This window comes from Bubalus bubalis, chromosome 18, assembly GCF_019923935.1.
Source record: "Bubalus bubalis isolate 160015118507 breed Murrah chromosome 18, NDDB_SH_1, whole genome shotgun sequence".
Classification (NCBI taxonomy): Eukaryota; Metazoa; Chordata; class Mammalia; order Artiodactyla; family Bovidae; genus Bubalus; species Bubalus bubalis.
Window position 1 is genome coordinate 50,452,735 of NC_059174.1, and position 24,476 is coordinate 50,477,210.

The window sequence follows — 24,476 nt, forward strand, 5'->3', positions numbered from 1 at the left end:
GACTGGGAGTATCTCAGGTGGGGCCTTACAGATGTGGAGGAGGTGAGAGTGGCTGGCCCTCTTAGTAGTTTCGGGGACCGATGAGTGCCTGGCGTCCCTGACAGTCCCAGGGCAAACAGAAGCTGGAGTGCCTGCCATCCAGCAAGCGTGGAGCCCCTGGGGTTGAGGGCACACACCTGACCCTGATTGCACACCGAGGGAACCGGTGAGGGCGCGGTGGCAGCAGACAGGCCACAGAGTCTGACCCCAGATGCTGCCGTGAGCGCCCGCCCCCACAGGGGCACCGTCCCGCTCCCGCTGCTGCATGGCCTCTGCTTGTCTCCGAGTTCCCTTCTCTCCTCTTCCTCGCCCTGGGGCTCCACCTCCGTCTTCCTCTTCCTTTTTCCTTCTCTTGGTCACCTTCCATGTCTGGTCTCTCCATCCTACCCTGGTGGCCTCCTTTTCCTCTGAGCCTGGATTGGCTTCCAGTCTTGAGTGCAGGGTGCATGTGGGTCCCTGTATAGCTTTCTGTCTGCAGCGAGAACCACGGCGGGGATGTGGACCTGCTGCAGGTGGGGAGAGGGGCCAAGAAGAGAGAAGGAGAAAAGGTACATGAAGGAGAAGCAAGACAGGAGGGGCACCCCCAACTCCAGGACAGCTTCTGAGGCCCCTGAAGGGCCAGCATGTGTGGACAGGAGGGCGGGCCGAGGGGTCTTCTGAGAAAGGGGGGTCCAGGCATATGCCAGAGAAGAGTGGGAGAGAGAGACTCGGGGAGACTCAGAGTATACCCCACGACAGAGTAAGGCCTGGAGAGAAGGGGCAGTGAAGAGCAGGTAAAGAGCCATGGAGACAGCACGAAAGTCAGCTGGACAGAAAGAAGGCTGAGCGTGCGCTGCTGAGGCCGCCAGGCTCGAGGGGAGGAGGCAGCAAGAAAGATGGGGCCTCGGGCCACGGGAGAAGGTAGCAGAGCCGTGGGGCAGGAGGGACACGCTTCATGCCCACCCCCCGCTAGCCTGCTGAGCCCAGGTGAAAGGGACCTGCCTGAGGACCCTGTGTGCGTGAGGGCATGGTGGCCAGGAGCGGGCAGCTGGGGTGTGCCGCCGCTACCCGCTCTGTGGTGCTGAGCCCAGTCTGCCCCATGCCCTCCCTGTCCATTCGGCCTGTCCCCTCCCCAGCTCCTCCATCCCTGGGGTTTTGGTTCTGTTGTGTTCTGGCCCACATGGAGCCCAGAGGGCCGTGACCACGGAGAGTGCTGGGGCACCGAGAACTTCTGACCTGGGGGAGGGGGAGAGGCGTGTGTGTGTGTGTGTGTGTGTGTGTGAGAGAGAGAGAGAGAGAGAGAGAGAGAGAGAGAGAGAGACAGAGAGCTGGAGTCACTCTGGGCTTGGCCGCCCTGGGCTCAGCTCCAGCTGTCTGTCGGTCTGTCTCTCCTGCGCACCACCTGCCCCCACCTCTAGCTGCGTGTGTCTCTGGAGCCCCTCTCACCAGCCATCTCTCACTCGCTGTCTCCCCTGCCTGTCCCTCTCTGTCTTCTCTCTCTGTCCCGGCCTCGTCTCGGGCTCTCACTGGCGTTCCAGTTGCCTCTGGTTGGCTCCCGTTCCCCCTGTCTCTGTCTCCCTGCTCTCTGGCTCTCCGCGTCCTCCTTGTGCCTCCGTCCCTGGCTCTTCGGTTCTGCTGTGCCCTGGCCCTCTTGTCTCTCTCTCCTGTCTCCCCACTCTCCATTTCGGCGTGTCCCTCCATCGGGCCCTCCCGTCTGCCCTTCCCCGGCTCTTTCTCCCTGCCTTTGCCTCCCGTGTCTGCGTCTGTCTCTCCTGGTCCCTTTCATGTCCTGTCTCTCCCCGTCTGTCTCTCACTCGCTGTGGATCTCTCTCGTCCCTCATCTCTGCGGGCCTCTGGCCGTCCATCCCTGCCTCTGTGTGTCTCTCACTCCCCCTCCCTTCCCCCTTTTTTTTCTGTCTCTAACACCCACACTCACATCTACCTCAGGAGTAATTGCTTTTGTCTGGGTTGGACTGGACTTGTGGTGGGGGGAGGGTGGGGGGAGCGGTGGTGCTGGGGGGGTTGGGAGGGACGGAGGTCGCTTGGTGGAGTTGAGGTGGCCTCCGCCAGAGCAGGGGGTGCTGAGGGGCAGAGGTCCGGTCACCCAAGGGGGCTGGGGGTGGGGGCCCTGGACCCATGCTGGCAGGGGTCTGGGGCTTCTGACGGGGAGGAGAAGAAGGCAGACAGGTCCTCACGTTCGGATTTGGAGACAATGTAGTGGCAAAACAGGCTAGCCAGCGTCACAGTGGCAGTCTCGGCCTCGAGCCCTCCCCCGTTCAGATACCCACACTTCCCCCACCCCTGAAACGCCATCGTGTGCCTCGAGTCACCGTGATACACATGGGGACACACCCAGAGCCTCCAGCCACTCGTGGAAACACACGCGGCCATTGGCACGCAGGGACATGCCAAGTCACGTAGACACACAGGAAGCACACTGGGTCTCTGACACTCACCTTTAAGCCGCCAACACACCAGAGACAAACACACCTACAGCCACCCCCGACACAGGCACAGAATCCACACACACACAAACACATGGGGACTCAGGTTCTGGTTCCCAGACGCTCACAGAACCATCCACGCCCAGACATACTCAGCAGGGGCTGGAGCACACACACCAACTCCCACGGGTTTCCTAGAACCCAGGAACATGAAGGCACCACGTTACTGGGCCCCAGGGGTCACTGAGATGCCCCTGGGCACACACCCACACTTCCGGTGGGGACAGGCAGATCCGCATACACACACTTAACATACTCGGGGACACCCAGGTGGAGGGAACTCTGGCGGAAGCACACGCGCACAGAGCCACCGCGTCCCCTGGGACACACCCACCGCCTCGTGGTCGCACGGGGTGACTCAGTGGATGAGACACGCGGGGATACACAGTCCTGGAGCCCCAGCACCGAGCCAGAGGACTCACGGACTCGCCTCTCCAGGCGTGCCTGGGATGCACGCACGCCCTACACACATGGCCGCTCGGCCACTGCAGCCTCCCCTGGAATCCCCTGTCAGATGCCTCACAAGCCCTCCCCCACACCCCACGGTGCACGCCAGGCCTTGGGGCGAAGCCAAGGTGGAGCTGCCCACAGAGGCCCTAGGAGGGAGCAGCCAGGACTCTGTGGGTGGGCACCAGGCTGCCCGGGGGCAGCCCCAATGTTCTTGGCATCCACTCTCCCAAGCTTACCCCAGCACCCCCCACCCCATGGGCTCCGGACAATGCCTCCCCAGCCCCCCGGTGCCCACTGCCCACCTCCCAGAGGTCCATCCCTCTTGTACCTTCAGAGGGTTCCATCTCCCTGAACCACTCCCAATTGAGCAGGGACCTGCTTTATCCCAGGAGCTCTGTCCCTCCATGTCTTCCAGCCCCCTGACCTGACAGTGGGACCCCCATCCCCACCTGCTGCCCTGCCCACCCCCATACTCACCCCCTCTCCTGGCTGTCCAGGCTCTCCCCCTCCCGCTGTAGGGGGCTGGCACCGGGTGGAGGGCCTGGCCCCTCAGAGGCGTGGGTAAGGGGTCCATGGGGGTGGGGGGTCTGGGCGCGGCTCTGGGAAAGGGAAGCAAGGCAAGCGGGGGAGAGAGAGAGAGGCAGAGGCAGGCAGGCAGCCAGCCGGCTTTATATCCCTGCCGTATTGATCTACCATGTCACAGACCCGGTCGATAGCCAGCCGAGAAGGAGAGGGAGAGAAGGGAGGGGAGGTTTGGGGGAGGGCAGTGGGACCCCTATAGCCCTCGGCCCATCTGGGCCCTTCCTGGCAGGCTTCAGGGGGTCTGTTCCAGCTGCCCCCTCCCCAAAAGGGGCCGGTTGTGTCCTCCCCGTCTCCCTCTTGAGTGCGGCCCTCTTTCCCCGAAAGCTGCCTTGGTAGAAGACTTTCAGCACAGGAGATGGGCACATTTCTTTCTGTCTCTGGCGGCTCTCAGTCTCTCTCATGGGCACAGGGAATGGGGGTTTGGGAATGGGGAGCTCTGTGTTGTTCACTGTCTCAGCTCCCCTTGGCCCTGTGTCGGGCTGGGCAGGTGGGAGGCCCAGTGACAGTGTGGGCTTAGGACAAGGATGGGCGGGACTACAGATCTTCCTTCTTTGCTGTGTGCATCTTGGGCACGCCAGAGAACCTCTCTGAACACCCTCTTCTGAAGCCATCTTTAGCACAGGAGGGTGCTAAAACCCTCCCACCTTTAGCACAGGGGGCTCTATCCTCATTGGTTTTCTGCCCTTTTTGACTTGAAGTTCCACCTCGAAGCTGTACTAGGCCAGCGCTAGAGACAGACGGTGTTCAGCGGCCTGAGAGGAGAAAACAGCCTCTTGCTCGCCTCAGCCTCCTCTTCCCTCTGAAGAAACTGCTTCCACCTGCTCCCCACCCTATCTAGGGTTCCCCTGACAGGGCGGGAAGGGAGGGGTGTCTCCCTAGACAGGAAGCGGAGAAGAGTAGGGGCTCCATCTAACGGGACAGCGCTGAGAACCCTGGGCTGTGCCTCCCTTCCGGATCCAGCCCTGCCTCTGTCTCCTTTCCCGGCCTCAGTTTCCCCCCCAGCCCCAAGCTGGCTCTGGGATCCACAGGGGTTGGTGCTGCCGGGAGGCAGGGCCACCCGGAGAGTGAGACCAAGGCCGGAGGGGCGCCTGCCACCCCACCCTCCGCCAGGAAGGCCTGGGTCCCAGGTGCGGCCCCCTAGCCTCCAGCTCCCCGGGGCTCCAGCTCTTTGTCTGTCCAGACCCTCCTCCCCTCCCAGCCCAGCCTCCCGGAGAGGTTGAGGAATCACCTTAGCCTTGACCCGAGGGGGAGGGCAGCGGAGGGGCAGGCAGGCCCCACCCCGCCTCCTGCCCACGGCCATCCCCACAGCCTCCTTCCTGCTTCCCCGAGTTCCAGGCTGGCGCCCCCCCAAGCGACAGGCCGCTGCTCCCTTTGTTAGGGAGGGGGAGGGGAGAGAGCTGAGCTGAGGGGACGTGGCTTGACCCTCGACCTCTCCCCTTCCCTCCTCCCATCAGGGTCCCCAGGGGCTCAGAGCCCCCTTGACGGACAGTTCTGACCATCAGCCAAATGGCTCTGGGAGTGAGCAGGGAGCCAGGTAGGGGGGAGGGGAGGAAGGCCTGGCTTGGGCCCTGAGCTCCCCAGAGGGGGGTGTCATGTCATGGGTTGGGGGGAGGCCCTTAGGACGAGGGGCAGGGGACGATAGGCACCCATATCTTGAGGGGAGCCTGATTTGACTGCGGGCTGTGGAAGCAAAGCGAGGCTCAGCCCAGAGACAGCAGCTCTGGACACCCTATGCGTAGGGGCCTGGCCGGGCAGATGCCCCCACCCCACCCCCACCCGGCCTGCGGCTTTGGGAGTGCAGCAAGGTTTTTTTAAAAAAAAAATTAAAAGAAAAAAAAAAATAACAGGAGCAAGAGAAGCTGGGGGAAAAAATATATAAGAAAAAATATAATAAGAACTAAGCGGTGGCTGCAGGAGAGAGAAAGGGCAGGAGGCGGGGAGGGGGGCGCAGGGGGGAGGGCGGCTCGGGCCCTGGTCGCTGCGGAGGCCCGGCCGCCGGCCTCCGCGCCGAGCCCTCCGCGTCCCCCCTGCCGGCCCCCTCCAGCCCCGATCGATCCAGTTTCTTGGCAATAAAGCATTTTTATTGTCAGCTGCCCTGAATGCCAAATGTGAGCCTGGTCCTGCTCCCCCCTCAACCCGCTTCCTCGCCACCCCTCCCCCAGCCCTCTTCCACCCCCTCTCCCGCTGGCCCCCACCGCAGAATCCGCCTAGTCCATCACCGCGACCCCCTCCTCTTCCTCCTGGTCCATGTCAGCCGCAGTCCTGTACATGCTCAATAATCCACCAAGCCCCCTCCCCAGCTCGGCTGCTGGGCACCCCTCCCTGACCCCAAACCCAAAGGGGAGCTGAAAGGTGGGCTCCGGTGGAATGGCCTGGGGGGCACAGAACGGACAGGAGGCTGTCGGGGCAGGCAGGCGGGAGCTGGTGGCCACAGGTTGAGGGAGCCGCAAGCAGAGGGAACAGGTGGGGGGCGCAGGCCCAGCCCCTCTGGCTCCTGCCCCTGTCTCGCCGTCATGGTCCCCCAGGGTCAGCTCGCTCCCTCCACACTGAACCCAGGTGGGCCCCGGTCCATCCAGCCCCTGCCGCTGTGGGCAGGGAGACAGGCTAGAGTTGGACACCCCTGGCACACACGGCCGCCTCGGCCCCTTCAGGTTCTGGGGACAACGGCACACACCCCACAGGACCACGGTGTGAGGGCCAGAGGAGCGGGTGTCGGCGAAGCAGCTTGCAGAAGGCCCTGGCGGCCCCACCGCGGCCGTCTTTCCTCCTGCTCTCCGTTCTTTGTCCCTCTCTCCACTTTCCCCATCTCTGTCTCTGTCTCTGCATCTCTCTGTCTCTGACTCTCTTTTCTGCCGCCTCTCCCCCCGGGGATATAAGCACACACACCTTCTCTGTTCTCCCCATCCAGTCCAGCGGCTCCTCTCCACACCCCTCTTATTCTGCCCGGCTCCCTGCTTTTGCCTTTCTCGTCCCACCCGACCCCTGCGTCCCCCTCTCATTTCAGTCTCTCTTGGGCTACCTCCCCTCCCACGGCTGAGAAAATAAACAGAGGCCCAGGTCCTGGAGAGCCAGCAGAAGGCGGAGGCAACAGGGCTCAGCCCTCTCTTTCTCTTTGCGTGTAGGCTGACCCTGTCTACACAGGCTGGCCCTGTCTACACCTGCAGAGATGGAACTGGAGAACCCGGTTCTCCAGAGATGGGCTGCAGAGACGGCCTGTGTTTCAGCCACTTGCCTGCTCTGAACCTTGGTTTGCCCCTGAAAAACGCTGCTCAGAGGGCACTTATGGCCCCTCCTGTGGAAAACCCGTGCTGCAAAGGCCTGGAGTTCTCTGGGGAGGGCGCGGGGTGGGGGACCGAATCCTTCCACTGGGGGGCATGGTCACCCCTCCACACAGGTGCCCCCGGATGGCATCTCAAGGCTGCAGGCCTGCTCTCTCCTTTCTCCTGGCAGCCGGGGATGGCGAGCTGAAGAGAACCCGGGTGCCAGGCTTTCCACTCTTGGTCTGGGCAGGGGGGTCGACTGCACTAGGGTGGTGCTTTAGGGAGCAGTGCAGGGCGTGACCTCAGCCCACCTCCCCTGTCAACTCTGGCGGTCAGGGGCTGCCTCACTTGTCCCCAGATCCGGGTCTTCCCACGGAAGGGTTCCGGAGATCTGTGTGGAGCCAGTGAAGAGGTGAGGAAGGACCTGCCCCATGTATAGACCAGAGGAGAGAGGGAGGGAGGGAGGGGAGATGGCCGGGAGGCGGAGCAGAGCGGGGGCCAGGGCTGCGGGTTGGGGGAAAGAGCAAAGGGGTTCAGACACCTGTGGGTTGAATCCATGGGAAGGTGGGGGACTCTGGGGAGGAGGAAGACTCCGGGACGACCCCAGTCTCCTTGCCAAGCCGCCAGCCTCCACTGAGCACTCGGTGCCCCGCCCTTCATCACATGCCTACATTAGGGCATTCCCCCTCGCCCCCAACCCCGTTTGCCAAGGGGAGGAAGGAGCTCGCTGTCAGTCCCTCTGGCACGTGGCACCAGGCAGTGTGGTGTAAAGGGTGATGTCTGCGCGCGTGCACCTCCTCACACATCATGTGCTCACTTACGCCTCAAACACTTCTTACTTTTCACCATGATGAGTTCTTTGGTATTATCTTCAGATGCTAGTTTCCCGACTAGTAAAGAACCTCCCTAACAGGAGAGAGGAAGATCCCTGTGAGGGAGGCTGGGCCCCCCTGGCCTGGGCCCTGAGATGGAAATGAGGCTTACAGGTGACTGGTGTGTGAAGGCCTGAAAAACCTGGAAGGAGTTGGGGGAGGTCTAGGCGGTGAAGGGTGGAGAGGGGCAGATCGAAAGGCTCTCTCCACCATTTCCTGGTTCCTGCCTCTACAGCCAGCGCAGACTTGGGAGTCCGGTTCCAGATGCCCCTCCTTTGAGAGGAACTTTCTGGTGACCTTGTCCCCACCGGCCTCTCATCATTTCCCAAATCTGCCCCCAGGCTTTGCTCACGTGGTCCCCTCACGTGGAAGGCAACCAGGTAACAGCTGCTCATGGACCACGTACTGTGTGCTACACACCTGGGCTTCAGGCTCTTGCCGGATCCCCATCAGATGGTGGGGCATGATCATTATTCCCATTTTGCAGATGGGGACACTGAGGCTCAGGGAAGGGAAGTGGCTCATCCAAGATCACCAGCCAGGGAGCAGCAGAGCCAGGACTGCCATTCAGACCCTCTGCATTGGTCCAATCCCACAAATGTTGGTCAAGAACTCACTGCAGGGACCTCCCTGCCCCAGTGGTTAGGATTTCATGCTTCCACGGCAGGGGCCATTGGTTGAATCCCTGGTCAGGGAACTAAGGTTCCACGTTCCCACATGCCCTGCAGTCCAGGCAAAAGAAGGAAAAAAAAAAACCACTGTGAGGGGATCAGGTTTTGTTGCACATGCGTGGTAAATGTAACGACCTTGATGTGAGGGGCTCCAGTCCCAGCTCTGCCGTGGACTTGCTGTGACACCATGGGAAGGTGGTTTCTCCTCTCTGAACTTGGATTTCCTCCTCTGGGTTGGAGCCACCATCTCCTAAGAGCCAGAGAACAAGGAGCTGTAAAATGCCTGGCAGATAAGGTTACTTGACAAATGGCCATGCCCTCCTCTCTTGTTCTTCTCTGATCGTGGCCCATCCTCTAGGTTCCAGCTCTTTCAAGCTTTTATATTTGAAGGGTATTTTCCCAGGTGGCTCAGCGATAAAGAATCCGCCTGCCAAGCAGGAGACATGGGTTTGATCCCTGGTTTGGGAAGATTCCCTGGAGAAGGAAATGGCAACCCACTCCAGTATTCTTGCCTGGGAAATCCCACAGACAGAGGAGTCTGGCGGGCCATAGTCCATGGGGTCGCAAAAGAGTCGGACACGACTTAGAGACTAAACAGCAACCACATCTCGTGCCCAGTCTTGTCTCTTTTTTTTCCCCGAAACACTGTCAATATTTTTTGTCTCTTGGAATCCTCACCACTACCATCTAAGGGAGGCATTATATATATTTGTATACACACATATATATACACACACAAAAGGTATATATAACTTTTCTTTTTGGCTACATTGCACGGCATGCGGGGGTCTTAGTTTCCTGACCAGGGACTGAGCCCTTGCGCCCTGTAGTAGAAGGACGGAGTCTTAACCGCTGAACTGCCAGGGAAGTCCTGGGAGGCATTATTGTATTGATTTGACAGAAGGAGAAACTGAGGCTCAGAAGACTCAAGTCTTCTGCCTCAGGTCCTCATCCCCATAAAAGACTCATTTGTCTGAGCACTTGCTCTGTGCCAGGCCCTTGGAGATAAAGAAGTGAACAAAACTGGCACAGTTGACGTCCACAGAGTCGACAAACCAAGAGAGGAGGCAGATTTTTAACTGTAAATATTGGTTAAATGCAAAATCAGAAATTGTGATAAAGTCCCCTAAAGGAGAGACAGAATAGGGAGCCCACACGGAGAGGGCAGGACGTTTAAGCTGAGCCTTGAAAGATGAATAAGATTTAACCAGGCAGAGAGCATTTGAGGAAGAGAGACCGGCACATGCAAAGGGCCTGGGGTCGGAAAGAGCTTGGTTTGAGGAGCACAGAGGAGGTGGTGAGGCTTAGAGAAGGGGAAAGTGGTGGGGGGAGAGGGGAGAGTGGTCGGCAGAGGTCAGATCACACAGGACTCCAGGCTGAACTAAGGGGCTTGTTTTCTGGTTTAGGTCTTCGTTTTTGTTTTGGCCGCCACGCATGGCTTGCAGGATCATAGTTCTCCGACCAGGGACTGAACTCGCATCCTTGACAGTGAAAGCGCAGAGTCCTAACCTCTGGACCACCAGAGAATTCCTGGATTAAGGGGTTTGGGGTTTATTCCCCAAAGGAGAGAGGTTTCTGAAAAGCCTGAAGCAAGGGGGCAACCCAGCCTGATCAAATTTCAGAAAGACCCTTTCTGGGTACAAGGGGGCAGATGAGACTATCAGGGTCCGGCGTGGACACCCAGAGACCAGCAAGAAGGAGGCTGCTGACATCACCAGGGCCAGAGATGGTGGCGGCCCGGGCAAGTGGAGCAATGGGGAGAACCTTTGAAACTGTGCCGATGGCAAGGCTCAGAGAAGTGGGGTTGCTGATCCAAGGTCACACAGCTGGTTGGGCAGAGCAAGGGTCTGACCCAGCACACACCTGAGATTTCCTCTCACTAGACAGGCGAGAGGCTGCTTTCCTCTGGGGAGGCCTCTCGGAGGCAGAGTGTATCCATTTGATGTTCTCCACACACACCTCAAAGTGCCTGGTGTCTTGGGCACTGATGGGCAGTCCAAGGTTAGAAAGAGGTCGCCCATGGAAGTGAGTGAGAGGGCTTCCCTGGGGAGACTCCAGGAAGGAGGTGAGCAGGGAGTGAGCAGGTCTGAAGAAGTGTGAGCCTGGAAAATGGACCAGGGCCCAGAGACACGGTTCATTGTGCAGCCCAGCCTTGCTGTGACTCAAGGTGGGTCACCAGCATGACAGCTTTTAGGAAATGGTTCATATTGGCAAGAGCCCCCGCTGGGCCAGAGGTGGGAGGCATGTAGCTGTCTCAGGCGGCCAACCCAGGTCCAAGTCCAGTGTTTCCTGCCACACTAAAGGGAAGAGCCGGCAAGGGTCTGGGGAAGAAGGGGAATCCACCTGCCTGGATGCTGTTCCTGGTTCCATCTGGGGGACCCCAGGCACATGATTCAACCTGGCAGAGCATCAGTTCTTTCACCTGTAAAATGGGCATGGTGACAATGGTTTCTCCTTGGAGCGCGTGGAGGAGATTCAATGAGAAGATGCATGGAAAGTGTTTCTAACTGTAGTTCAGGGTTTCACCTTGAATCGTCTAAAACAGAACTCTTGATTCCCTGTCCCTGGGCTCTTCTAGGAGCTGTCCTCCACCTCAGTAAATGGTTGTTTTGTGTGTGTGTGTGCTCAGTCACTTCAGTTATGTCCAGCTCTTTGCGACCCCAAGGACTGTAGCCTGCCAGGTTTTCTATCCATTGGGATTCTCCAGGCAAGAATACTGGAGTGGATTGCCATGCCCTTCTGCAGGGGATCTTCCCAACCAAGGGATCAAATTTGTGTCTCTCCATCTCCTTATTGGCAGGCGAATTCTTTACCACTAGCACCACCCGGGAAGCCAGTAAACCGGTAAATGACTATCACACAAAAAACCCTTCTCCCAAGATCCTTCGCTTCCTTTCAAGTGTCCAGAGCTCGAAGTTTGCTTCCATGATGGCAGGAAGTATGTCTCATAGGGTCTGGGTCAACCTGATTCCATCAAGTTAAAATATTTGTGGAGCAGGGCCCTCTGCAGATGCTGCCCAGAGACCACACAGTTCTGGAAGAGGTACAGAGAGGTTGAGTGGTTTGCATGGAGTCACACAGCAAGGACTCAGCAGGCTCCACAGAGTCTGAGAGGGGCCAGGCCACTTCTCGTTTTTGAGCCTCCTAGGATGCTGAGAGTGAAAGAAAGCCAAAAAGGAGTTACAGGCTGGGCTCCAAGCAACAACAACAACAAAGTGCCACACTAACTGATATTTACAAGGTCATTACAGGATTTATTAGAACAAAATTCAGCGCGTCCTACGGCTGATGTGGTTTGGCAGTGGCACCCAACTGTAAAATCAAAAATGCACATCTCGGTTAATGAGGCCCTTCGTGAATATAATACCCGGGCCAGGTGACACCCCCGCCCCCGCCCCCAATGCCTCCCTGAACTCTGCAGCTGGGACCTGACCACTTGTTACATGACTTCAAAGTTGACACCTTTTCCATCATCCTCAGTTACTTTTGCAGAGATACAGGAGGCCTAGGACCTCCCGGATTTTTGAGGGGAGAAGCATGCACACGATCACGCAGGCAGCGTGCCTGGTGGTAAGGAGAGCCAGACTCTGGGGTTGACCTGCAGGCTACGGTCCACCTCAGGGTGTGCCTCTGAAAAGCGGGGGGTAATAACAGCACCTGCTTTATTGGATCGCTGGGACGATGCCAAGACAGGATGTACAGAGCCCAGGGCTGCCTGGAACAGGCGCCTCCCGGTAGCTGCTCTTATAACTTACAATAATCATGGGACCCTGAAGGGGTGGGATGGGTGGGGGGAGATGAGGGCACCGGGAGGTTTGAGAATGCTCAGGGGCATGGCCAAGGCTGATTACCCCAGTGTCCTCAGCTCTTTCGAGCTTCCCTGGTGGCTTAGTCAGTAAGGAATCTGCGAATCTGCCCACAATGAGGGAGACCCAGGTTCGATCCCTGGGTCGAGAAGATCCCCTGGAGAAGGAAATGACAACCCACTCTGGTATTCTTGCCTGGTAAATCCCATGGACGGAGGAGCCTGGCGGGCTACAGTCCGTGGGATCACAGAGTCGGACACGACTGAGCGACTAAACCACCAACCAACTCTCTATCTTTTTAAAATATTTTTTTATTTGGCTGCACCAGGTCTTCGTTGCAGCGTGCGGGATCTTTGATCTTTGTTGTATCGTGCAGAACCTTTAGTTGTGACATGCAGACTTCTTAGTTGTGGCATGTGGGATCTAGTTCCCTGACCAGGGATCGAACTTGGGTCCCCTGCATTGGGAACTCAGAGTCATAGTCACTGGACGACTAGGGAAGTCCCTCTGTGTCCCCAGTTCTTGGCACAGGGTCTGGCACAGTGGGCCATCCATGACAGTGTAGGATTGAATTGTCTTGAAGAAACTTTGGCTAGGTTGAACGAGGGGGTGGGAGCACCAGGGAGGAGGGGGGAGCTTATGGGAGGGCATGGCCTTTGGTTTCTCCTCCCCCTCCTTGTGAGGCCATGCGGGCGCTCCTGTGAGCTTCCTGTTGCGTGGTGCCCCTTAATTCCTGCAGCAAACAGATCCTCCTCGCTGGCAGGTACAAGGGACACAGCAGTGCACACGTCAGACACGAGTCAGTGTGACTTGTCACAGTTCTAATCTATATGGTGAGTAGTGGCTTTACGTGAACACATAATAATGTGTCCACATAATTTATTAAATATAAATTAAATAAACAAGCAAATAAAGAATAGAAGAGGGCTCTGCCCATCCCAGTGATGGGAGAAATCCATGAACCACGGGTTGTGATTAATGCCATTTTGTGCACCTGAGGCCCTTTTATATAGGAGGGTGAAACCGAACAGAGCAGACCTGCTCCCTGTCCTCCCAGCGTGAACATTCAAGTGGGTGGAGATGGATGATGAACAAGCACGTGAACACACAGAAACTCGAATGTCAGTGACAAGTGCTGGAAGAAAACGATAGCCAGTGAAATATGGAGAGTGATGAGGAGGGGAAAGGCTGTGTGGGTTGGGATGATCAAAAAGACTTCTCTGTGGAGAGGATGTGTCAGTGGACTCCTGGAACAAGTGAGGGCATGCTCCACTGCCATACCTGGGCAAAGACAGCACCAGCCGGCAGGGAGAGAGAGCAAAGGTCCTGAGGCACATGGGAGCTTCAGCCTGGAGGACGTGAGCGAATGGCGAGGGGCAACGGGTGTGTGCACGAGCGTGCTCAGTCTCTTTGGTCGTATCTGACTCCTTGCAACCCCATGGACTGTAGCCCACCAGGCTCTGTTCCATGGGATTCTCCAGGCAAGAATACTGGAGTGGTTTGCCATGCCCTCCTTCAGGGGATCTTTGCAACCCAAGAATTGAACCCACGTCTCTTATGTCCTTTGCATTGGCAGGCAGGTTTTTTTTTACCACTAGCGCCACCTGGGAAGGCCTGGGGAGCAATGGAAGGTGATGTGTTAGAGGCGAGCAGGAGCCGGGTCGCAGAGGGGCCAATTAGGATATTGGGTCTGGAAGCTGTCTTCGTTGGCCAGCCTCCCTGAGGCTTCCCAGGCTTTGGACTTTAGTACCCTGGACAGCAGCCTTGGCCCCTTGGAGCTCTAGCAGCCTAGGGTGCACGCTACCGAATCTGGCCTTTTATTAACATCTGCTTCTGGGCAGTGAACTGGGGGTGCAGAGCAGATGATACCAAAATGAGTGGGAATTGGCCCTGCCTGCAGGAAGCACGCTTATTTGAGAGAGTTATCAATGCACAGTTGAGTCCATCTTTATCAAGTGGACGTCTGTGGGGTTGCCACCGAGGTTTGTATACAGGAGGCAGCCAGAGCCCAGGATCCGCCCCTGCCCTGTCCCTCCCTCCCTGCTGAAGGTGACCACTTTCCTCACTGTGGGGGACATCAGCCCTTTGTTTCACTTTGTAGTTTGCTACCTATAGCTCATAGACTAATGTTAATTCAAAAATGAATACAATCTCATTATAAAAACCAAAACCATAGCAGAAAAGGTTAAAACCTCATTTGAGGGACTTACCTGGTGGTCCAGTGGTTAAGACTTCACCTTCCAATGCAGGGGATGGGGGTTCCATCCCTGGTTGGGGATCTAAAATCCCACATGCCTTGTGGCCAAAAAAAAAAAAAAAAAAAAAAAAAACCCAAAACATAAAACAGAAGCAATACTGTAACAAATTCAGTAAAAACTTTGAAAATGTTCTATATAAAAAAAAAATCTTTAAAAAATCCCATTTGAGTCCACTCTGCTTTCCCAGGGGGCTTCCCAGGTTGCTCAGTGGTGAAGAACCCATCTTCCAACACAGGAGACACAAAAGACGTGGGTTCGGTCCCTGGGTCAGGAAGATCCCCTGGAGGAGGAAATGGCAACCCACTCCAGTATTCTTGCCTGGAGAATCCCATGGACACAGGCGCCTGGGGGCTGCAGTTCACGGGGCTGTAAAGAGTCAGACACGACTGAGCCTGCACACACACGGGGACACACTCGTGTGCTTGCCCACTGCTGGTCCACTCACCAGAGGTAGTTGTCATTAGCTGATTAGTTACCCTTTGGGCCTTTTCTCTGCATTTGTCAATACCTGCACACCCAAAGAAAACACATAGAGGTTTTGGTATGTGATTTATATCAGTAATGTTAAGTTGTGTCAATCATTCTGCACCTTGTCTTTGCATTCAGCAGAGTCTTGGAGAACTTTCCGTGTCCTATTCATAGATCAGTTCCATCATCTCTCATGATCACATACTGTTCCTGAGTATGAATATGCCACGCTTTATTTAGCCACTGTCCTATGGTAGCATTCTATGTTATTTCTGATTTTCTCTATTTCAAACTTTGGTGTGATAAACACTGAACTTTCTGAACTCCTTGTGCATGGTAATCAGTATTATATTTAAGATTAATGATAACAAGTCCTACTCTATAGCACAAGAAACCGTTAAAAACAAACAAAAAAAAAGATGAATGAAGTTCCTGTCAGCCCACGTTGCATGCGTGCTCAGTCTTGTCTGACTCTGCTGTCCCACGGACTGTAACCTGCCACGCTCCTCTGTCCATGGGATTTCCCAGGTAAGAATACTGGAGTGGTTTACCATTTCCTTCTCCAGGGGATCTTCCTGACCCAGGGATCCGAACTTGGGTCTCATGCATCTCCTGCTTTGATAGGTGAATTCTTTACTACTGATCAGCCCATGTTACTGCCCCCTTTTCAAAGATGAGAATCCTCAGAGGCTCAGAGAGGTGAAATCACCTGCCCAGGGTCATACAGCAAGTGAATGGAAAGACCAGTTTCCAGGCTTTCAAATGTTCGACTCCCAGATCAGTGCTTCCATGCTAAGTTGCTTGTCGTGTCCAACTCTTTGCAACCCTGTGGACTGTAACCCGCCAGGCTCCTCTGTCCCTGAGGTTCTCCAGGCAAGAATGCTGGAGTGGGCTGCCATTTCCTAACCCGCATCTCTATGTCTCCTGCACTGGCAGCTGGGCTCTTTACCACTAGCTCCACCTGGGAAGCGCTAGTGCTTACATCCAGCTCTACAAAGTGTCAGTCTGCGGGGCAGGTGTCCTCATTCAACGGGGCTTATCTGCAGACCAGTGCTGGACTCCATTCTACAAAAATGAATGAAACCCCACCCTGCCCTCCAGCCCTGCCTGTGAGGGCAGCCTCATTGGGAAGTAATTTCAATGCAGTACGATTAGTGCTAAGCCCAAGATGCCTGAACTGTGGGAAGACTGAGGCCATCACTATTAAGTAGGCCTCCCATGGAGTCAGAGACAGCTTCCAGAGAGGAGAGATTTGAGCTGAGGCTGTAGAGGCCAGTAGAATTTGCCCAATGAACACAGGAAGCTCGGAGGATGGGTACATAGGGAACCCCAAGTTGCCGAACCCAGAGGAAGAAGGTGAGCTCTGAAGGCGATTTGCCCATGGAGATTGGCAGAGGCCCATGTCCACTTGAGCTTGGAAAGCCAGCCCTGGATTTCATTCTGTGGGCTGTGGGAGCCTGGAAGAATCCATTCATTCAACAAATAGCATCTAAGCGCGTGGTGTGTCCCTTTCAGAAAGGAATACCGCAGAAAACAAGACCAAAAAAACCACCTGCTTTCAGAGAGCTTACATTTCAGAGGGGGAAACAGTAAGGCAAGGTGACAGCGCCTGAGCTGCAGACAGCACTACAAAGAGAACAACACTGGCCACTGGCTCGAGGGGTGTGAGCCCGAGCAGACGCCGGCCGACAGTGACGGACAGGGAAGCCTGGCGTGCTGCAGTCCATGGGGTCGCAGAGTCGGACACGACTTAGCAACTGAGCAATAGCTGGAGTGGAGAGTGGCCGAGGGAGGGCTTCTGGGAGGAGGCGGCCTTTGAGCTAAGTCCTGAAGGGTCAGAGGAAAGGGAAGAGATGGGGAACAGCGTCCTAGGGGAGGGGTCGGCAAGGTCAGAGGCCCCAAGTGGGAACAGACTTGGCTTTCTCTGGTGTGGCAGGCACACAGTGCTCTCATTAGGAGAAGTGAAGTCCCGCGGGTGCCTGGAGGCCATCCATGGTGAGCAGGCCGGGCTTTCCTGGAGACAGCAGCAGGGTTACTACTGGAGGGCTTCTGGACTACTCCGAGGGCCCTTGCATTTCAGCCTTTGGACAGCTCCCTGGGCTGGGAGGAAGGAAAGAGCCATCAGCCTGCAGTCAGTGCTGGTGCTGGTGCTGGTGAGCAGGAGGTCTGGGCTGGAGCAGAGTCTGCAGCCTAGGGGTGGGGTGGGGGGGCTCCTGTGCCCAGGGCAGAGCCTCCTCAGGGGAGGCCCAGGGCCCGGCACCTGCCTCTTTCGATGTCCCGGTGGGTCTGTTCCGGGACAGCCTACAGCCTGGGACACGTACAAGCCCAAGTAAGGAGCCGCAAGCCCAGAACAGCAGTCTTGGCGCAGGCTTTGGGGTCAGAGAGACTCAGGGTCCACCCAGGCCAGCTGTGTGAACGTGGCTGCTAATGGAGCCATCAGTCCATCTTGCTGTTCCTGTCCCTTTCAAGCCACAGAATGTTAACAGCTTGAAGAAGTCTTAGAATGCTCCTCCAGCCCACCTCCCACTTTTAGGTGGGGAAACAGAGGCCCGGAGATTGTAGGGGGCTGGCCCTGTGCCACCAGATGGCCAAGTTCAGAATGGGGAGCTGCTGGTCTTCTGACTTTTATCTTCTTTGGGCCATGATGCTTCCTAATTTCTTTTTGTGTGTGGTGAATTCTGGGATTTCTGGTGGGTCTGGGAAACTGGTGGTAGGCAGGAGATGCGTGAGGAGTATTTGTGTCAATGTGAATTTATTCAGCATCTGCTGCCTTCCTGGTCCATAGACCTTGCTGACCTCCCCCCAACCCCCAATCCCCGGCACTGACATAAGCATCTTCCCCAAATCTGCTCCCCTTCCCAGTGTCCATCAGTGATGGCCTGAGCACCCACCCATCCACCCTGCTCAGCTGCCTGCTTGCAAGTCCACCAAAGTCCTCAAGACTCTCACTCAAACTCATACTCTCATCTGCATCCTCATGGCCACATTCTCTCCTGTTGTCTAGACCACTGTCCCAGCCTCTCCTCTGGTCATCTTCTCCAGCTTCTACCCACTAGCCTGCTCTCACACCAGTCCCCGGAGGACCTCTCTTATACAGACTCTTCCTGCTCAGAATCTTTCCACCTACAACATCAAATCCAGCCTCAAGTCTATGTCTTGGGATTCATCTTTGACTAGCATTTATCGGATACTTTCTGAGTCACTTGTGGAATATCAGAAAACTCCCATCAAATCCAGTCTCCCCCTTGGACTCTGAGCTCCCTGAGGGCAGATTTCAGATCCAGTTCTCTTCTAAGTCCTCAGCACCCAGCTCACAGCTTGGCTCTAAGGAACACGCAGGAAAAGCTTGGGGGCTTCCCAGGTGGCACAGTGGTAAAGAATCTACCTGCCAATGCTTGAGACATGGGTTCAATCCCTGGGTCAGAAAGATCCCCTGGAGAAGGAAATGGCAACCCACTCCAGTAATCTTGCCTGGAAAATTCCATGGACAGAGGAACCTGGAGGGTTATAGTCCATGGGGTCACAGAAAGACTTGGACATGACTTAGCAATTAAATACATCAAACAAATATCACTGATTATACTGCAGGTAAATGGTCTCAGCCTGGGGTTGGCAAACTATGGCCCACAGGCCAGATCTGACTTACTGTCTGTTTTTGTGCAGCTCTGAATGCAAGGCTGAGAATGAAGGAGGTGTGTAAACAGGAAACGAAGGCTTGAGCCCAGAAGTCAGGAAGAGGTGGACAGGCAGTGCCCGGGGTGAGGGGGCAGGCGGGGTTTGATTCCAGAGTATCGGGGGCCTAACTGGGAGGATTGCACGACCCTGCAGCAGGACCAGCCAGACATACTTCAGTGTATGTGTCTGTCTGCCACCCCTCATTCTGCTTTCCTCTGTGTCTGGGTTCCTAAGTCAGCTTTCCCTGACTGTCCCCCCACCGACCCGCCTCACCATGCAGAGGCGGCCCTCCTTGGGCTCTGCTGAAGGCAGAACGCTGAGATGCAAAGGGAGGTTAATATCGATGAATCTCAGACCCGAGCTTACCTTCTGGCTCGGCTGTCAACTCATAGGCAACCCGGTCTCCTTGTCTCCTGCCAACCTGGGTCCCTCTCTGAGCTCCGACATGCTACAGCCCCAGAGATGAGGCAGCACTTCAAGGAAACCCTGCTCGGGTACCCACGCAGAGCAGGGACATGGCTGGGGGTCCCCACGCGGAGCAGGGACATGGGCGGGGGCTGAGCGAAGAGGTCGCCAGACACAGCGGGATGCAGAAAGAGGCTGGGGAGCCAAGCCACAGAGAGGGTCCCCCGGGGCAGCCGAGAAGAAGAGGCCATGGTTGGGGCCCCTGAGGGGTGAAGAATCTCACTCTGCTGTCCCCGGTGGGCTGGCTGCTCCCCCCACCACTCCCCGCCGGGCCCCCAGGGGACCTCGCTCTAATAATGTATTTGATCGACTCGCCGGCCGCGTACAAGCGATTATTGTCTTGTCGGGAGTCAAACGTATCGATCCGGTGAGAAATATGAGCGGAGCAATGGGGCCCGCGTGTCAGTTACCAGCCCCGCTGGCCCTGGGGAGCCCCCTACGTCTCCTTTAATTACCGCTCAGCCCTGAGCCCAGCCTGGTCTCCCCTGCGCCGCCTCCCTCCGAGGCTCCCTGCACCCCCAGTAGCCCCCGCTGCTCCCCAGCTCCCAGGGCCTACCTGCCTGGCTCAACTTGGCCTGAGGCCTCGTCTCCAGCTAAACAGCCACCATCTCCCGTGCCTGGGCCTCCCCGTTCCTGGCTGCCAGGCCCTGCCCACCCAGCGTGCCCCTAACTCAGCCCCTCTTGTCTTCTCCTGGGCAGGTGGAAGTCTCAGGCCCATCCTTCTTCAAGATGCCTCAATTCCAGCTCAGGGACTTAATTCTGGTCTGCCAGAGGCGATAATAGTGGAGTCAGCTTGAGAGGCAAGAGGGGTGGGGTGATTTCACCCACCACAGGTAGGGGGGCCATGAAAGGCTGTCCCCAGCTCCACCTCTCAGCCGCAGGCCTGGGAGGGCAGCACCAGAAACAGAGGGTGCATCTCTCCCTTCTCTGAGTTACCACCCCGGAGCTCCCTCCTGACAAGGATGCTGTTGACTGTGGAGCACGGGGGGTGTTTTGGTGGGGTTTTGCTCCCTCTATAAAGTCCTTATTACCCTTATTTCCAAGTCTTCCAAAACATAAATCCTAAATAAAAGAGTTTAGCGGGCAAATGCAGTTTCAAGACAAGGCTCCAGTGCCATCATCCACCAGATACCTGATCCTCCCATATAGAAATCCTGCCATCTGAGAGAGAGGCAAAGAGGTGGGCCCCGGAGGCAGGAGGTCTGAGGTGAAGCCAGCGGATGCTGCAGGGTCTCCGAATCTGCTCAGAGGAATGGCCTTCACAATATGGAATGTTATGAGTGTAGTTGGTGGGGCCACTGTCCCCTCTGTGCAGATTTAAGGACCACCATCATTCTCATGGAGTGGGCCTGCCTGCCTGGGCGTGTCTGGGCTGCACAGGGCCTGTGTACAGGCAGAAAGGCACTCTTGAAGGCACTCACACTAACCTGCATGAGTGTGCATGGGTGTGAACGTGGGCACACATGGCCGGGAAGTATGCCTGGGTACACTTGTATAGCCGTGCCCGTGTGCCCGCATGACAGAGCAGAGGGTTCTGGGCACACGCGGGTAGTGTTAGTTGTTGTCAGGGCCTGGGCACCAAGGAGTGTTTCCATGTGTCTGGATGTGCACACGTGTGTGTGAAGTGCTGGGGTCCCTGTGTAAAAACACTTGAGCGTGTGTACAGGAGTCCAGCCGTCGTGTGCGCGCGCGTGCTCTGGGGGTCCGTCAGCGTAGGGTAGGGGCGCAGCGAGCCCTGCAGGGCCCGGAGCGAGCAGGTGGGCTGTTTGGAGGCACCAGGTGGCCCAGCAGCCTCGGACCGCGCGCGGGGAGACGGAAGAGGGCAGCGGGCTCGGCCGCGCCTTTGTCTGCGCCGCCGCGCGCGGGGAGTCCTGCGCCTTTGTGTGACCCTCGCAGGTGTGCGCGCGGGGGCGGGAGGGGGAAGGGGAGGGGCGGAGGGCGGGGCGCCTCTTCCGCAGTCGGCCCCGCCCTCTGGCCAATTGGTTGGGCGCTGCCGCCCTCTGGCGGCCACGGAGGGAAGCGTTGGGCCGCGAGCGCCGCAGCGCGAAGGGCCAGCCCGTGGCCCTGGGACCCGGTACTTCCCTCCACCCCAGCCACCTCCGGCGCCTGCTTTGCCCTCTGGCGGACCTCCTGCCGCTCCAGGGCAAGGCCCGGCCCTACCACTGCCCATGGGTACCTCTTCTCCCAATGGTGGCCGCGGACGCCTCACCTGCGGGCAGAGGCGCGGCTGGGTTCCCCGTTGGCCACAGTCTGCGGAAGCCTCCTCCTGCCCTGCTTCTTGGCTTCAACGCTTCTTGCCTCTGAGCCCTTAGAGAGGCCACCTCACTTCTCTGGTCCTCAGTCTTTGTCTGTAAAATGGGGGCAAATAGCACCTTCAGAGATGATGCCTGTCAGGTGTGATAGGCAGGGCCTAGCATTGGGAAAGGCCCGCCCCAAACTCCTAGCCAGTGTTTTAGTGTCGTGTTCTGGGTCCACCTTCTCTCCCAGACCCACAAGCCCTGCTCCAGATGTGCCGGCCGGGTGGAGGCGGCCGAGGGGCAGGACGCACTTCCTGGGGGCACAGCTGCAGAGTCAGCTCTTCCAGCTTTCCTGCGCGCTACCTCCCCCCACCCCCACTTCCCCAACACACATACACACACACACAACATGATTTGGGGTCCGCTGCCGGCTGGGGTGGGCCTTCGGGCACGGGTATTTTCCCTTCCGAAGGGGGCGGACCCTGTGGTTTCCTCCCTGGGTGACTTCCGGCAGCGAGAGCTTGGCCCCCAGAGAGGGCGGGGAGATGACACAGTTGTTCCCCCAGCCCTGCGGGGCGGGCAGCATGGTTCACTCCAGCATGGGGGCTCCAGGTAAGGGGCCGGGGCGCACAGGCAGCACCCTGGGGTTCGTTCTGGCTCGGCCTGCCCTTCCTCTCCGGCTGCTCCTCTGCTCTCTGACTCTGTGCCTCAGCAGCTGCCCCTTTCCCCATCCTGCGTCCCCACCCCCAGCTCCTCTTTCCCCTCCCCTTTCGCATCAGCCCTGGGGGGCTTCAGCCCTCTTCTCTTCCTCTGCTGCTCCCTGTCCTGAGGGGTCCGGGGGAGGAGGATGGAGCCAGGTGTTGGTCTCCTGCTCTCTTACACAGGACCAGCGGGTGGGCGACGTGGGTGATCCTGGGAGAGGACTGCCTGGAGGCTGGACCTCTGTGTACGCGCTTGTGAACAGTGGTTCTGCGTTTTCTATATATGACTGTTAGGTGTGCGTGTGCAAGGGGCTGTGTGTGCGGCACTGTGGGATAGCCTTGGCAAGGCTCTCTTGATTTACTTCCTCACTTCATTCACCTCCGATGTCCCCTTCTCGGGTGGCCTCCCCTGCTTTCCCCATCTAAACGGGCAGCCAGTCCCGTCACTCTCGGGCCCCTCACCCTGTTCTGTCTTTTCTTCATGGTACTCATCACCCCTGAAAATTTATGATACGTTTGTGTGTTTATGAACCGCCTCGCTTACCAAGTGTCAGCGGACTGAGCGAACACTGTCCGCCAAGGGCTGTACAAAGTGACTTGTACATGTTGACTCATTTGGCATAACATGTCCATCTCTGCATAATGATGCTCTAGGCAGTGCGGATGGGAGAGTTAAGTGAGGTAATACAGTAATAGTGGGGCCTGGACCATGGCCAGTGTCCATACTTCAAGGGTGTATTGTTTGCGGCCCTATAGTTCTGACCGTGGGGATGTGTCCCATTTGTGGGTGTCTGTGGGGCTGAATCTTGGTTTGGCCTGCGTCTGTGTGCATCAGCTTTTGCGGGTGTCCTGTGATCCATCATCAACACGTATTTACGGAGCAGTTCTGTGCTGGATGATGGAAATACTACTGAAGAAGGCAGTTCTGGGTCTGTCTTCCTGGAGTGCCTGGTTCAGGAACGGAGACAGACCTGTCACCAGATAAGGGAGGAAGCACAGGCAGACGGGTGAGAGCTGGGATGCAGGAGGCACAGGGCACTGGGCGAGCCCAGAAGACTTGCCCAATTCGGCTAATGGGGCATCAGAAAGGACTTCCTGGAGGAGGGCATGTCTGGTCTGAGATGAAGGATGAGTGGGTATGAGTAGGCAAGGGAGGCAAGCGGGGGCTGAGGTAGAAGGAAGGTTACTTGCAGGATGCTGTGTGATGTGATGATTTACTGAAGTGACTGTATGTGCAACTATGGATGTGTGTGTGTGTGCGCGCATGTTCACATGTGTGCACAGCGCAGACACAGCGACCCAGGGCATCCGCACAGGATAACGTGTGCATACTGTCTCTTCCCTGTCTGGGGTCAGTGGCGGCTTTATCAGGCACTGGGTTAGCCCCTTTATTTGGCATTTCTCAGAGAATCGCCCAGCCTGCAAGGCCTGCCTGGGCGCCCCAGCCTGGACATGAATTAACACATGTGTGGTCTTGAGCAGGTCATGCCTCCTGCTCGGTCGTGGCCTCCACATCTCTGGACTGGATTCTGGGTTGCACCCTGGCCATCTCCCAGGAGGAGGGGACTCTGGGAGTGTGAGTAGGTGCACGTGTGTGTGTGTGTCTGAGTGACCTGTGTGTGTGTACACATCTCTGTATGTCTGTCTAGTGACTGTGTGTGTGTATACATTTGAGTCTACCTTTATGTCTGAGCGACTCTGGGTGTATGTGTGTGTGCATATCTTGTGTGAGTACATCTTTGTCTATATGAGTGACCCGGATGTGTGTGTATATGCACATCTGTATCTGTGTGTCTGAGTGACTCTTGGTGTGTGAGTGTGTAGCTGTTTGTATGTGTGAGTGACTCTGGGTGTGTGTATGTGTGTGTGTACTTCTCTGTGTGTCTGAGTGACTCTGGGTGTGTGAGTGTGTAGCTCTCTGTGTGTCTGAATGAGTCTGAGTGAGTGTGCACAGCTTGTGTATGTACATCTTGGTGTGTCTATCTCAATGACCTGGGTGTGAGTGTGTACCTGTCTCTGTCATGCTGTGTGTGTGTGTACATCTGGTGTGTGTGTATCTGAGTGACCTGGGTGTGTATGTGTGTATGCACATCTGTGTCTATCTGTGCCTCTGTCTGTGAGTGACTCTGGGATGTGCGTGTGTGTGTATGTACTTCTCTGTGTGTCTGAGTGACTCTGGGTGTGTGAGTGTGTAGCTGTCTGTATGTGTGAGTGACTCTGGGTGTGTGTGTGTGTACTTCTCTGTGTGTCTGAGTGACTCTGGGTGTGTGTGTGTACACCTGTTTGTATGTGTGAGTGACTCTGGAGGTGTGAGTGTGTAGCTATTTGTATGTGTGAGTGACTCTGGGTGTGTGTGTGTGTGTGTGTGTGTGTGTGTAGCTGTCTGTGTGAGTGACTGGGTGTGTGACTGTGTAGCTGTTTGTATGTGTGAGTGACTCTAGGTGTGTGTATGTGTGTGTGTACTTCTTTGTGTGTCTGAGTGACTCTGGGTGTGTGAGTGTGTAGCTGT

The 24,476-nt window shown here is 56.8% G+C and overlaps 1 protein-coding gene and 1 long non-coding RNA gene across 11 annotated transcripts in view; one reads left to right on the forward strand and one right to left on the reverse strand.

Moving 5' to 3' along the window:
- Positions 1 to 24,476, forward strand: part of POU2F2 (POU class 2 homeobox 2) — a 79,052-nt gene that overhangs the window by 23,091 nt on the left and 31,485 nt on the right. For 8 of the 10 annotated variants that reach the window (XM_044931316.2, XM_025269183.3, XM_006041252.4 and 5 more), the window contains exon 1: positions 21,750 to 21,878. The exons of 1 other annotated variant lie outside the window; for it this stretch is intronic. In XM_044931316.2, the coding sequence (XP_044787251.1) occupies positions 21,812 to 21,878 (67 nt within the window). In that variant the 5' untranslated portion in view covers positions 21,750 to 21,811. Of the gene's footprint in view, positions 1 to 21,749; positions 21,879 to 23,449; positions 23,544 to 24,476 lie in introns of those variants that run through there. One more of the 10 variants, XM_044931314.2, reaches the window with a different exon arrangement.
- LOC112580308 lies at positions 15,466 to 21,797 on the reverse strand. The gene is made up of 3 exons (XR_003104674.3): positions 21,663 to 21,797; positions 21,239 to 21,377; positions 15,466 to 16,989 (listed from the first exon to the last, which is right to left on the reverse strand). It is a non-coding gene; the product is annotated as an uncharacterized LOC112580308 (long non-coding RNA).